The sequence below is a fragment of the Pituophis catenifer genome, unplaced genomic scaffold, assembly GCF_029215685.1.
Source record: "Pituophis catenifer annectens isolate HBS135680 unplaced genomic scaffold, rPitCat1.0.hap2 SCAF_2, whole genome shotgun sequence".
Lineage (NCBI taxonomy): Eukaryota > Metazoa > Chordata > Lepidosauria > Squamata > Colubridae > Pituophis > Pituophis catenifer.
In genome coordinates this window covers 193,959,941-193,973,114 of record NW_027256882.1, presented here as the reverse complement: position 1 = coordinate 193,973,114, position 13,174 = coordinate 193,959,941, and the positions used below count along the sequence as shown (strand labels likewise).

General features: G+C 42.9%; 1 protein-coding gene across 1 annotated transcript; it reads right to left on the bottom strand.

Annotated features, from left to right (window-relative positions):
* Positions 1-3,681: 3,681 nt before the first annotated feature.
* On the bottom strand, positions 3,682-10,164 carry VAMP1 (vesicle associated membrane protein 1). Its single transcript, XM_070934473.1, has 5 exons — positions 10,086-10,164; positions 7,724-7,856; positions 7,262-7,420; positions 6,487-6,538; positions 3,682-3,761 (listed from the first exon to the last, which is right to left on the bottom strand). Coding segments are annotated over exons 1-5 (426 nt in total). The 5' UTR covers positions 10,088-10,164.
* Between the last annotated feature and the right edge of the window lie 3,010 nt (positions 10,165-13,174).

Sequence of the window (13,174 nt, the reverse complement as noted above, 5' to 3'; positions counted from 1 at the left end):
AGTATGACAAACCTCATGGCGGTGCCGCCGCTCCCGCGTGGAGTTTGAGGGAAAGAAACAAGCCAGGGTCTCTGCTTCTTCTGCTTTCCAGCCAAAAGCAGAAGCAGCAGAGACCCTTGTCTGTCCGTCTTTCTTTCTTTTCTTTCTTTCTTTCTTGCGCAATGGCACAACAAGCCTTGCAGCATGAGGTTTGACATACCGGTGCAGCATGAGGTTTGACATCCCCAAATCTGGGGATTTAGGCAGCATTTAAGTGGCCAGGATGCCTGCAGGATCCCTGGCTTCCGAGGCAGGCGAGGCCCAGAGAGGAGGCACTGCGAGGGAGCCCATTTCTCACGTTGGCCATGCGTGGGTCACCCACACAGAGGCCGTGCCTCGGGGCGCCACCCTGAGCAGGCGCCGATCTGAAAGTCGGGGAGGGTCAGTCCCCTTATCCGGTTGCCCTTCGCCATTTCTCATCAAATGTGCATGTGAGTGAGTGAAAGAAAGAAAAACGGCAGACAGGAAACCCTTTCAAACAATGTTGCCTGCAATTCTTGTTACTCCCCTCCGTTGTTTCTTTCTCTCTCCTCTATGTCTTTCTCTCATTCTCTCACACACAGAGAGGCATTTGATCGCTTGAAAGGGATAGGCTGGGCTTTGCTTCTATCGTAAGCACGTGCTTTCCACAATCTTCCACATTTGCCTGTCCTTTTTTCAAGCAGCAGCAGCCAGGTGTGGGGGAAGCAGATTCCAACGGGCCACATGGCTTTCTGCCTCATCGTAGCAGCAGCCTAAGCAACACCCGAGCTCCAGGCCTGGCAAAGCACAAACTGTGGTCACTGCCTGCTCCATAGCCTCAAGGTGAGCTGTGGAACAGACGGGCCCTTGGCTGCAAGGTTGCCTGGCACCGTGTGCAGGGCTGGGGCTAGGAAGAATGCGCTGGAAACATCTCCGGGCACCCAGAGAGACAGAACCTCCAGCCTTCACTGGATCAGCTGATCCACGGGCCGCGGTTAAGGGGCCCAGCAGCCATGAAGTGACCGGGAAAGGGAAGGGCTGCCTCCTGTGCTGGCCATGCCCACCCACTTCACTAGGGCTTATTTTGGGGGTAGGCCCACCCCCAGAAAAATCAGGCTAGAATTTATTTTGAGGGTAGGTCGTATTTTTGGGGAAACAGGGTACATATACATGGATAAACTTCCATACTTTGAAAAGTAAAAGATCCCTAATTCTGGGTCCATCAACTACCAAGGTACACTTCAATCAGTGCTTCTTTAAGCAAGCTATAATAATGATTTTCATCCACTTCTCTTCCTTTGAAATCAAATCCAAGCTTTGAAGACTGTATACTTTATTATGCATTTAATATGGATGTTAAGTCTTGCTCCGCTACTCAGAGACTCAATATTCAACTTCTATATTGTGTATCTCCCTGTGAATGACTTCCGTTAAACAAGGACCTAAACTCTTTCTCACTTCCTTTGTTCTCCTGGGACCTAATGCTACAAAAACAGTATATTCTTAGCCTTGGGTTCATTCTTGAAATGGGTGGAAGGGCTTCATATTGTCGCTGTTTCCCATTCAACAAATATGATACCCCTCCACGAGCAAAACATGGTTATGTGAACATCAGTATCCCTTTCAATAGTATTGTATAAAAAAAATCCAAGATGGCGTTAGAAGGTCAGACTTTCTAATTTATATTTTTAGAAAGTACGGTTGTTTTAATACAGGTACCTGGTCTGTATGCCAGAGGTTCTGCAGAAACCCACTTACCTACATAGGATGATAACTGTATGTTACACAAAGAAAAGATTAATTTATGAGGATTCCACTAGTGTTCCATCAATCTAGGCCCATCTTCAACAAAAAAGGAAAGGCATGGATCTTCAGCCCTTCTAATTTAACAATTTTACAAAATTAGAACTTTAACCCTTCTCTCCACAAAATATTTGCTATTTGCACATTACAGCTTGTAAAAATGGAAAATACTTTCAGCAGTGAAGATTTTCATATTGGCGATGAAGCAAGAATCCCATCAACATCATGTTTTGCTCGCAGTGCTTCCCTCTGAATTCTTAAAGATGTCCTTCTTCCTCAACTGCATAAGGACAGCCTAAGCTACTTCTCCCTTCCCCAAAGTGGACACTCTCTGAATGTTTACTAATATATTCACTTAACCAGATAAAATGATTGTAGCTATCATATATAAGGGTCCCCTTTTGGGCATTTTTTCTTTTTGGCAAAAAAAAAAAAGTTTTGGTTTTGTTCTGCATTTTTAGCATTAGAGATATCAAATTAAAAATGTGTTTTCTGAAAACGAAAGAGGAAAAAATCCTATGATTTTGATTGGGAAGTATAACTGTGACCGAAACCCAGAGTACCAGTGCCATTCTATAATCATTCAGGTTTCATTTAAGATACCTTTGCTTTGTAGCCTTCTGGAGATGTCTTTTTAAAAAATGTATTATTGCTATTTGTTCTTGCTGTTTGGAATCCTCTCCATATCTATAAGTTAAATCAGTGGTTCTCACCCTGTAGTCCACGGACCCCTGGGGGGCTGCGATGTTGTCACAGCTTTAAGAAATGTTATGATTTAAATCTTGAGTTAAGTCTTGGTGGTCCGTGGCCACAAAAGGTATTTAAAGGAGGTTCATAGGTAAGAAAAGATTGAGAACCACCGAATTAAACAACACGTCTCTCAACACTTTTATATACATTGTACATGTGTACACATACACGGTCAGCAAGTTATAGCTTCCCATTCCATGTGCTACAGTTGGAAATGAAGATGAATTATTTAATATACAATAGGACAGTTAATTTTTTCCAGTACATCTGTATCAAATCCAATACTGTCTCTGCATTCAAATCAGCATATGATGGAGTGTAGAGAAAATGTATCTGGCATGCAGCAGATGAAGTAACATAATGGGACTTCAGGCAGTGACTGAAGGTAGATACCGTATAAGTACACTAGAACAATCCTAATCTTGTGTGCCATATTAACAGTGCAAGACAGACAAGTATTGCTCTAATTTCAGGATGCTGTAGTCTATATACTTGTCTTATAAGCAGCTGGCCAAGATCTTAATGCACCATTTCCATATCATCTACACATAACAAAAGCAGTGCCATCTGAGAACTGTGTTTCTTTTGGTCTTATACTCTGACTTGAACAGAAATAATAGAAAAGTAGACTATGAATATGAGAGTACAAATGAACTTCTACTACTTCTAGCTTCTCTTGTATGCATAAACTGGGCACAAGTTGTTGTCAAACAGCACAAAGCCTATCATGACAACATTGTGGTGTGCCTTTCATCACTACTTTCTCATGCAGGGTCAGCAAGTTAATGAATTCCTTTTACAGAAGCAAGACCATCATACAACTCTTTTGCAGAGCAGCTTTGTATTTAAGCAGAAGGATCCAAATAAATTCTCATGCGCTCTCGACCACTGTATCCAAGAGGTTAGTTGTATACCGTTTATTTCCACACTGGAACTAATTAGGAATATTACACTGTTAGCATTTTGTTCTCTTTGACATTTGTTTATTCTGCTTGTAACAGCTATTTGGCTAAATTGGTTTAGGCAAAAGAAATAGAAAATGCATTATGCCAGTATAATGGGGGATAAACAGGAGAGGCAGATTAGGCAACACCCCCCCCTCAAAAAAGGGATATTTTTAAGCCCTAGTCAAAGGCTGCCCTCTATCAGGATTCTTCCAAAGAACTTGCCTTCCTCTGCTGTTAACTGCAGCCGATTCTGTAAAAATTCTACAAGGCCAAATTAAGCACAAATGCTGCTCATTTACTCGATATTCAGTGCAACATCTGCACGATATTCATTGTGCAATTGTACATATCAACTACTGAGCAGCCTGTTTTATGCAGCAATGAACAAGAATCCACATGAGTGAAGAGCCAGCTCCCCTGCCAGCTCTCCTGCATCTATCTATCTATCTAGATGCCATGTTGGCCACTTGTGATCTATCTCACATCAGATTACACATATTCAGACAATACTGTTTTAGTACTCTTATTTCAGTCTACATTCTTCTGCTTTACTACCTGCCAATAGAATCCTGTTTCCTCCTGTACTCCAGTACAGATGATCCCCACTCATTTTAGTGGGTCAAGAAGTATTTGTTAGCGGAGGTTGTTAACATGAGCTGGTAGTTACACATGCCAGAAGAACATTATGGCTGCATTCCTCACAAGAACAAACCACACATGTGTGAGAAAGCGGCTGAAGTCCTGTGCATAGAGAAAGTAGTCCCTTGGTTTAGGCAAAGAGGGCCTAGGGAAATGGGGGTACTGTTTGCCCATGCATAAAGATGGAGAAGTGGGGAGATAGAAAGGGAAGAGGCGTAACATACAACATCTATGAAAACAGACAAGAAAAGCAGAAGAAAGCAGCCTAGTGGCCTTCTCTCAAAACAATACAGCAGCAGATTAAACCAAGATCTTGTCCAGAAGAAATCAAGAAGGGGCTGTACACCTTACTGTGCTTCCTCTCATACTGACAGCAGCATCACACCTTGTGCCCCGGCTCCTCTTCAGGTGTTGCACTTCCATCAACACAGTCCCACCGAAATAGGAAGAGAATTGTCCAAAGAAGTTGGGAACTCCATTCCTGTTCTCCTCCATCATTCCCCCCACAAAGGGGAAACAAGATGGGGATTTGCAAACAGATGGACTCTGCAAATGAAATGCTGGTGCACTGCAGTGAACATGCAAAAAAATCAGCATCTCTGCAGCATGCTATGGTGAGAATAGGGTTACTCCTAGCACAGCCAGAACAAATGTTTAGGAGCCAGATAAAATTGGTTTGAGGTTAAAATAAATGAAGCCCAGTGGCCACTAGTTGATAAATCCTGTCAGAGCATTACAGCGTCTGAGCCCCTGCAACAATATTCTTTGGTCAACCACTGACACTAAGCACAAGACCTCTTACCAAGCTAAGCCTCATCGTTTTATAAGGCCTTAGACTGGAATCAGGAAAACTACCGTTCTTCAGCATATTTAAACTTATATTCAACACTCTCTGAACTCCTTCCACCCTGGAGCCCTATACCTTATTCAACAGGGGTTAAATGAGCATGAGTTCACCTACACGTGTCACTGTATATTCTGACAACTATTACCAAGGGATGACCTGAAAGTAAATGTGGTGAGAAACAGCACATCAAAACAAATAGTCACGCATTATTCCAGAATCCTTGGCATTCTGCATAGCTGTTTCCAAGTCATGAAACCGGAAAGGGTTTCATGACTTTATAGCACATTGCTTTTAGAAGGAAACACTTCTAAATATACTGCAGAGGTTTCCAGAACATAGCTCCTAAACTTCCTATTCACTAAGGTGCACGCAATATGGGACTTCCCAATTCAGTGAGACCCTCCCTTAACTGTTAATTCAGTCAAATAAGCCACCCAGCCCTTGAAAGCAAGGACTTCAGGCAGTACACTAGGATAATCCTAATCCCATGTGCCATATTATTCATCTCACCCCTAATTCTGGCAGTATTGGGAATAAAGGCATACTTGTTCTTGGAGCCAAGGTTAATGAATCAAACCAGTAACTTTTCTACCAAATCCAAGATATGAAATAGTAAAGGATGGCTGGCAGTCATCATAAAATCAGAGTTTTGGTCACCAGAGCATCAACAGGAGTTTGTATTAGAATCTAAGGGAAAACTCCATAAATTCTGGTTACATGGTACAATACCAGTATCACTATTATAATGAGACCCAACTTTTCTTCTCTCTATTCTGGTGAAGTTTTTAATAATACTGTTGGTGGCTAAAGGAAATGTTTTCCTCTAGACTCAAAGGAGAAGACATCTCAGAAGATTCAAGGATATCTCAGACTGCAAGTGAAACCCCAGGTGTAATCAACAAACTTCTTCAGTCCTCCACAATTCTTCCCCTTAGGCCCACTGCCACCCTCCAAAAATGAGCTGGTCCACTCAGAGGCTGCAGCAGCTGTGAAGGAGGTCAACTCAAATCTGGTAACAGTGTGTTACAGTCTTGAATGGAAGCAAACAAAACTAACAGAAAATCGATGACAAAGCCAGAAAGGAAAGAGAAAGAAGAATTGGGTCTGGAAAGGGAAATGGGGTAAGGCGGCTATAGACTGGGTGGGGAAAGGGGGAAGGGGCACATTCTCAGGTAAAAAAGTAAACTAGGAACAGAAGCAACGGAAGGAAGAGAAAGGAGAAAACAAGAGGGCATGTTACACCAAGCATCCCACATTTAACAAACACGGTTGAGCATCAGTAGAAGGAAACCCCCCTCCCACCCACACTGCCTGCCTCTCACACAGCAAGTGATAAATCTCATCATCCTGAAAGGAGAACTGTTACTGATCTGTTGGCCTTCAGCAGTGCTGAGAGACAAAAGCAGTACCATTTCCATGTCAGGGGGAAAGCAAACATTGCTGTTTAGCCAATGTTTGTGACTCACAAACTCAGCTACTCTGATTCCCCTTAGTACTTACGTGCAATTGCAATGACCACAATGGCACAGATCACTCCCAGCATGATCATCATCTAAAGAGAAGAATTACAATTAGCCCATAGAGAACCCTCATACATCATCTCCTTTGGCAAAATCAAGGTCTCCAAGAAAGATGGACAATGGACCACTTGAAACTGTTTATTCCAAGTCCATATTCATGCTCATGTTCATTGATCCCAGTACTCATTATTCTGTCTGGCATTAATTTCCAGATTCCCAACTATACTTTCCCAGACATGCCAGCATTTTCCTGGAAACATTCCAAATTGAACCTATAACTTTAAGCATGCAAAACATTGGCTCTATTTCTGATCTATCAGTCTCTCTCCCCTGTTCAGGAAATTCACTGTGGTTTTATTATAACAAAGTAGGATTGGCTCAGGAACAATTACTTTTATATAGACTGGAAACCCTGAATAGATTTTTGGCTGAAATGGATAAAAAATGAATTGGGGATTTGGGGATTTATTAAAAAGATTTGTTTATGGGAAGAAGGGAACCATGATATGTAACTTGGGGGATGGGTGGAAATAGTAATTACTATGTAAGGGCTGAAAAGAAGATCAGAAGTTGCTTCTTTCTTTTTTCTTTCTTTTGTTATCTTTCACTTTTCTTTTATTCCTTTATATTTTTTCTAAGTGTCCTTGTTTCCATATTTTTAATCTTATGTAACACTTTCTCACAATAAAAATATTTTTAAAAGTAGGATTGCCTCAGCAGCTATACATTCAATAAGCTGCTCACTTCTTACTCACCTTACAATTCTTCCACCAATACTTTCTCTTGAGCGCTGCTGCGCTACTTTCAAATACTTGGGCACCAGCTTGGAGAGCATCTGCTCGTTCGTCTAATTCTGAGAGTTTCTGATCTCGCTCCAAAACTTTATCCACATTCACACGCATAATATCCACCACCTGAAGAAAAAGGGTAATTAGCTTCCTAGCAAGAGAGAAACCAGATGTCAGGCATGAACAATCAGATCCACACCTGAATAATTCAATTAGCTATTTTGTAGTTCATGCCTATAACACAAGAATCTTCTCAGACTGCCAGTTTATACTTGGGCCAAACTAGATAAGGTTCAATGGCATTCAAGAGAAGTCAGTCTTGTGCCTACATAGGGATTCCAGACTAATTCCCCACTTGACTCCTCCCCCTGCCATGGCCAGTCTCTCACCAACAGCAGAGGACCACAAAGAACCATTTTAATCACTTACTTCTTCCACCTGTGCTTGAGTCTGCTGCAGGCGCCAATTACTGGTCAAATTTGGAGGTGCACCAGGGCCCCCCGCAGCATTTTCACCTCCTTCCTGTCCCGTCCCTGGGGCACCTTGCTGAGCTGGATCAGACCTGTGGAAACAGGTCAAGTACGAGAGATGATGCAGATGCCTATGTCCAATACTCAGCCAGAAACCAGCACATTAATACATACAACTGTAATTTAGCTGCAGGCTTATTATCAACACACAAGAAACCCAAGCACTACAACATGGAAATGACAAGGAGAAATATATTCAAATTTTCCAAAGAAATGGGCCAATCAGATCCTTGAACTGTTCATCTTTAAAGTAAAAGCACCTTAAGAGGACCCTACTAAGCAGGTATATACAAAAGTATGAAGGCTATTGCTTAACGCATTGTAAGCCACCCTAAGTCTCCGGAGAAGGGCGGCATATAAATCGAACCAATAAATAAATAAATAAATAATAAACATGGAAGACTTAGGTCTAACAAACAATTATGTTCTTGTATAATAATAGAATTCACACTATCTTACATTGTTGTACTGTTTATTAGTTGTTAATCAAGAGGATTTAGAAGCAGTGACTTTCTAGATCTAACAAATAAATGTCAAATGCCTGATATTAATGCAAGAAGTAGTGAAAAATACTAGAGAATGTAAAAGAGAATGGGTTCAGTACCTATTAAATCAAAGGAAGAACTATATTTCAGACGTAGTCTCTCTCTCTCCCAAGAGCAACTGTTTATTTATTTAATTTATATGCCACTTAGAGCAGTTCAGGTATTGCAATTCAGAAGTATTGTCAGGAGATAGATATATTGGAGCATTGCTCTGACTCATCTGAGCTCAAGGATATAAAGAATTGAAGCAGAATCCACAACAAGCATCGTAGGCCAAATTTATTGGAAAGCCAGTGCAAGGCAAGTGAAGGTTCAATGGCACAGTTGTGACATCTCATTGTAGCTGCTAAATTCAGGTCATGACAGTGTCTCCTCACCGAGAGAATGCAAGTAAGATGACACAGCCATGTTTCAAGAAGTCACTCAACTCTCCCCTTACCTCAGTAACCATTTTTTTAGAAAGATATGGGGGGGAGAGGATTATTTAACCCTCTCATCTTCTTCTATAAAACACTATTTATTTGACTCATTATCAGACACTGATTATGAAGTGTGCTGAATTCATGGAATGTACTACTTGAGTAATATTAACAGATATGATTAGAACTTGAGCAGTTAAATGAAAAGCAAGTCTGCAAGCATAAAAGAACTGCTGTGTCATGAGGCAGAAACATTTACCAATAAGTAACATTGCTAGATATATTTGGCTTTACTGCAGCAGGAGGAATTGGTCAAAGAAACCCTCAAATAAATCAATTCAGAGAAACAAGGATGCATTTTCCAACACAGCAATGGGGGCAGTCGTGAAAACTCATGAAGGTTACAGACTAATGGCCAGGCTGGCAAAAAATGCCATCAGAAGCTTCAGGCAATGTTTCCATAAGCAATCTTGCCATTATGTCATAGATGGAGGAGGAGACAGGAGAAATGCAATTTATGGAAAAGGCAAGGAGTACCCAAGAAAGAGAACAAAACTTAAGGCTTTCTGTTCTACTGCCCAAGCAAAGAAATATCTGCAGTCATTTGCACGCAAGCGCCCTGCGCATACAACAGTATTTGCTTCTTTTTTCAATGATGAATCCTCCATCATCAAATTGCTCTTTCAACGGAGTTATTATTAGGGGGCCAACTTTAATACCTACTAAATTAACCAGCTACCTTATTACCCGGGTTCACACATACACCTCCAACAGAAACCCATATCAAGTAGAGTTTGGTCACACAAAACTCCTGCTGCGTTTTTATCTCTTCATACAGGGACAATCTCCTGCGCTAACATATCGGTACGTAAACTTTGTCCCGGCTTGTACTCAAGGCAAAAAAAAAGGCATTTTCGAAGGTGCCTTCTAGAGTTCTGTGAAAATACCCCTCTCCTCCATTGCCACCTGTATTACCGCTGGAGCCTCCGGCCATCGTACACCTCTCGCCTGAAACTATTCAGGGGCCGGGGGCAGGAATCTCAGCGAGGGGCCGGGGAGATGGCGAAGCACCCGCTGCAAGAAGGAAAACTGCGGAGCCATCAGATGGGATGAGGCATCCGTCCCAGCTCCATCTCACTTCGGCACCGGACAACCGAAAAAAGAGAAAGGGAGAGTGGGGGGGGGGAGGCGATGCTGCAATGCGCAACTCGGCAAGCGCCGCAACCGTGCAGGAAAACCGGCCGCGCATTACAGGAAGGCAAGCAACGACGAAAGCGTCCGTCCCGTTGCTACTCACATGGCCGGCCTCGGCTCTAGCAGCCCTTATCGTCCTTTCAGGAGGAAATGCACGAAGCAGCGCAAGGGGTCGACCGACGGCCGGCCGGTGGGAACGACCACGCAAGAGGAGCTCCACCGGAGGCTATCGAAAATTACTGCAGCAGGAACCTCGCCCCCGCTCCCGGGTTTTATGCAAGGGGAGGGGCGGTCTTTTCGGCCCCGCCTCGTCACGCAGCGAGCCAATGAAGAGCGCGTTCCTAGCCTCACACGCCCCCGATTGTTGCCGGCAAAACTCAGCCAGCGAATCGGCGTTGCCTGCCTCTTAACAAGAAGTCCTCAGCGAACAAGGGGCTGCAGTTCGATAAGCGAATCGACGTTGGCCAAATTTGCATGGTCGTCTCTCTTCCAAACCTCTCCGAGATCCTGGGACTGCAATTGGGAACACGCGAGCCACAATCCCAATAACTTCAGTCAGCAGTTTGCTGCTGTATAATACGCTCCTGCCCGGTTCCTTAACTTTTAGATCAGCGGTCACCAACTGGTGGTCCGTGGACCACTGATGGACCGCGAGAAAATTTTAGTGGTCCGCAGAAAAATTATTTGCATTTTTTATATTGCACTAAATCAGGAGTCCTCAAACTACGGTCCCTAGGCTGGATACATGCATGAACCTTTGTGTTGCTGTAGAAAGTCTCCCCCCTCGGGGTCTTTTTGTGTGGGTTGGAGGGTGGCAGAAATTCTGACTTGGGGTCTGCTTCAGCCTCCTGGTGTGGGGCTTTGGGCCAGAGGTGGATTTCAGCAGGTTCTGACCAGTTCTGGAGAACCTACTGGCCCGGTCCCCATCTATTCTCTACCTCCCGAGTTCCAGCTGATCCGGAGGAAATGGGAATTTTGCAGTGACCTTCCGGTGGATTGGGGAGGGAATGGAGACTTTACAGTATCCTTCCCCTGGAGTGAGGAGGGAATGGAGATTTTGCAGTATCCTTCCCCTGCCATGCCCATCAAGCCACACCCACAGAACCGGTAGTAAAAAATTTTGAAACCCACCACTGCTTTGGACGAAAGCTAGAAGGAACTGCCGCTGGTGGTGAAGAGCTGGAGGACCTTGTTCCAGTGGGACTGCATCATGGCCTGGAACTGCTGACCATCTCATCCCACTGAGCCTCCAAGCGCCAGCACCTGGCCTTGCACTCCAGCAGGTCTTCTCTCTGCTTGGAAAGTCTATGCTCATAGTCCTCAGTGAGGTGCTTCTGCTGAGCCTCCTTGGTCAGATCCAAATTGAACTGAGCCAGCTGTTTTGCCAACTCTTTCTCCTGGTGGCTGCTTAGCTCCAGCAACTGCTTCCTGTTGGGGCCCTAAGGAGCCCAGGCAGGGAGGCAAGGAGTTGGCCATGCCCACCCAGTCACATGACCACCTAGCCACACTCACCCAGCCGGTCATTAGGCAGATCATATTAGTGGTCCGCGGGATTTAAAATTATGAATTTAGTGGTCCCTGGGGTCCGAAAGGTTGGTGACCTATTTTAGATTCTTCTCTGCAGGTGGAAGCAAGAACAGCCAACGGAACTGAAGCTATGACTGGGATGACATAGTATATTCCTTGGAGGGGGGAAATCATATAGAAATCCTGAGGTTTTCTTCTGCTTAGTGGTAAACCCCCAGTTCTATTGGGGGGCGGTTTAAACAGCAACGTGTTTGCCTAAGAGAGACATTTGTGAGAATGAGAGATCGAGCTTGATTTAAAGGGATTGATATTTGCTGTAGAAAGATTGCGTGGGGAATTTGGTTGGAAAATCCAAATTGACTTCTATTCGTTTATATCGAAAATCGGAATGACAATGCTGCAGCCTTATTCTTCCAAGCAGAGCTCTACCAACTTCCCTTCATTCTTTCTACATTTATATTTTGCCTTTTTCTGAGAGACCAGGGAGGTATCGTCGTTTCATACTGTACTTGTAAACCCTCAGACCTAACCATGACTACTACTACACTTTATCGGTAGAGCTGCATTTCCATTGGAGTTGCCACTTCCAGAATTGGCAGGTGGGAAGTTGGGAGTGTTTCATCCTTGAAATGTTTTTAAAATACGGTAAGGTGTGTGCATACAGTGCATCTTTGAGTCAGTTTTTTTTAAAAAAAAAAAACTCCAGGGCAAAGTCTATGCAATTTTCTTGCCAAGTTCTTTGGAAATATATTGTCATTGTCTCTTTCCTAGGGTTAAGAGAGAGTGACTGGCCCAGGGTTACCCAGCTGATTTCATGTCCAGTCTCTCAATTGCCTGATGCTTTAATTGCTACACCAAACTGGCTCTCTTAAAATAGCAATTTTATTTACAGCCAAGAGTCCCAAAGCAAGTAATATCATCTAAATGTGGCATTAAATAAAAACAGGTTAACAAATATTACGTAATAAATACCACTTAAAACCCCAACTCATTGATTTGTTATTAAGAACCTTGTTTTCATACCATAGTTAAAAATCTACACATTTTAGGTTGACTTCTTGAGTTAATTCAATCACTACACAATACTTACTTTACTTTTTTTTTGTTTTTGATTTATTGGCTTAGTTAAATAGGTTTTCAGTACTTCTGCCCAAATCTAGCTTGTTTTAGCTGTGCTACAACCATATTTTGTTTGAACAAAAATGTTCAGCTGCAATATAGTTTCTTTGAAATCATACAAGTATAAATCTAACTACAGGTAGCCTTCGACTTACAATCATTTGTATAGCAACCGTTCCAAGTTGCAGTGGCACTGAAAAAAGTGACTTATAAGCCAGTCCTTCAATTTATGACCATTGCAGCATCCCCTAGTCACATGATCAAAATTTGGACATTTGGCAATCAGCATGTATGATTGCTGTCCCCAGGTCACATGATCTCCATTTGCGACCTTCCCACCTGACTTCTGACAAGTAAAGTCAGTGGGAGAAGCAGGATTCATTTTATGATAGTGCAATTCACTTAATAATTGCAATGATTCACTTTTTGCCATGTTTTGACCGTGGCAAAAAAGGTTATAAAATAGGACTTCAACTTCAATAGGAAACTGAACAAAATTATGAAGTATCTATTTTTGGAAACGGAGAGGCTTATCTTACTTGTATG

Coding starts and splice junctions, on each gene's coding strand:
- VAMP1 (XM_070934473.1), bottom strand. Junction 7,421..7,723: donor CTCAAGCACAGGTGGAAGAA/GTAAGTGATTAA, acceptor CTTTTTCTTCAG/GTGGTGGATATTATGCGTGT. Junction 6,539..7,261: donor ATTGGTGGAAGAATTGTAAG/GTGAGTAAGAAG, acceptor TCTTCTCTTTAG/ATGATGATCATGCTGGGAGT.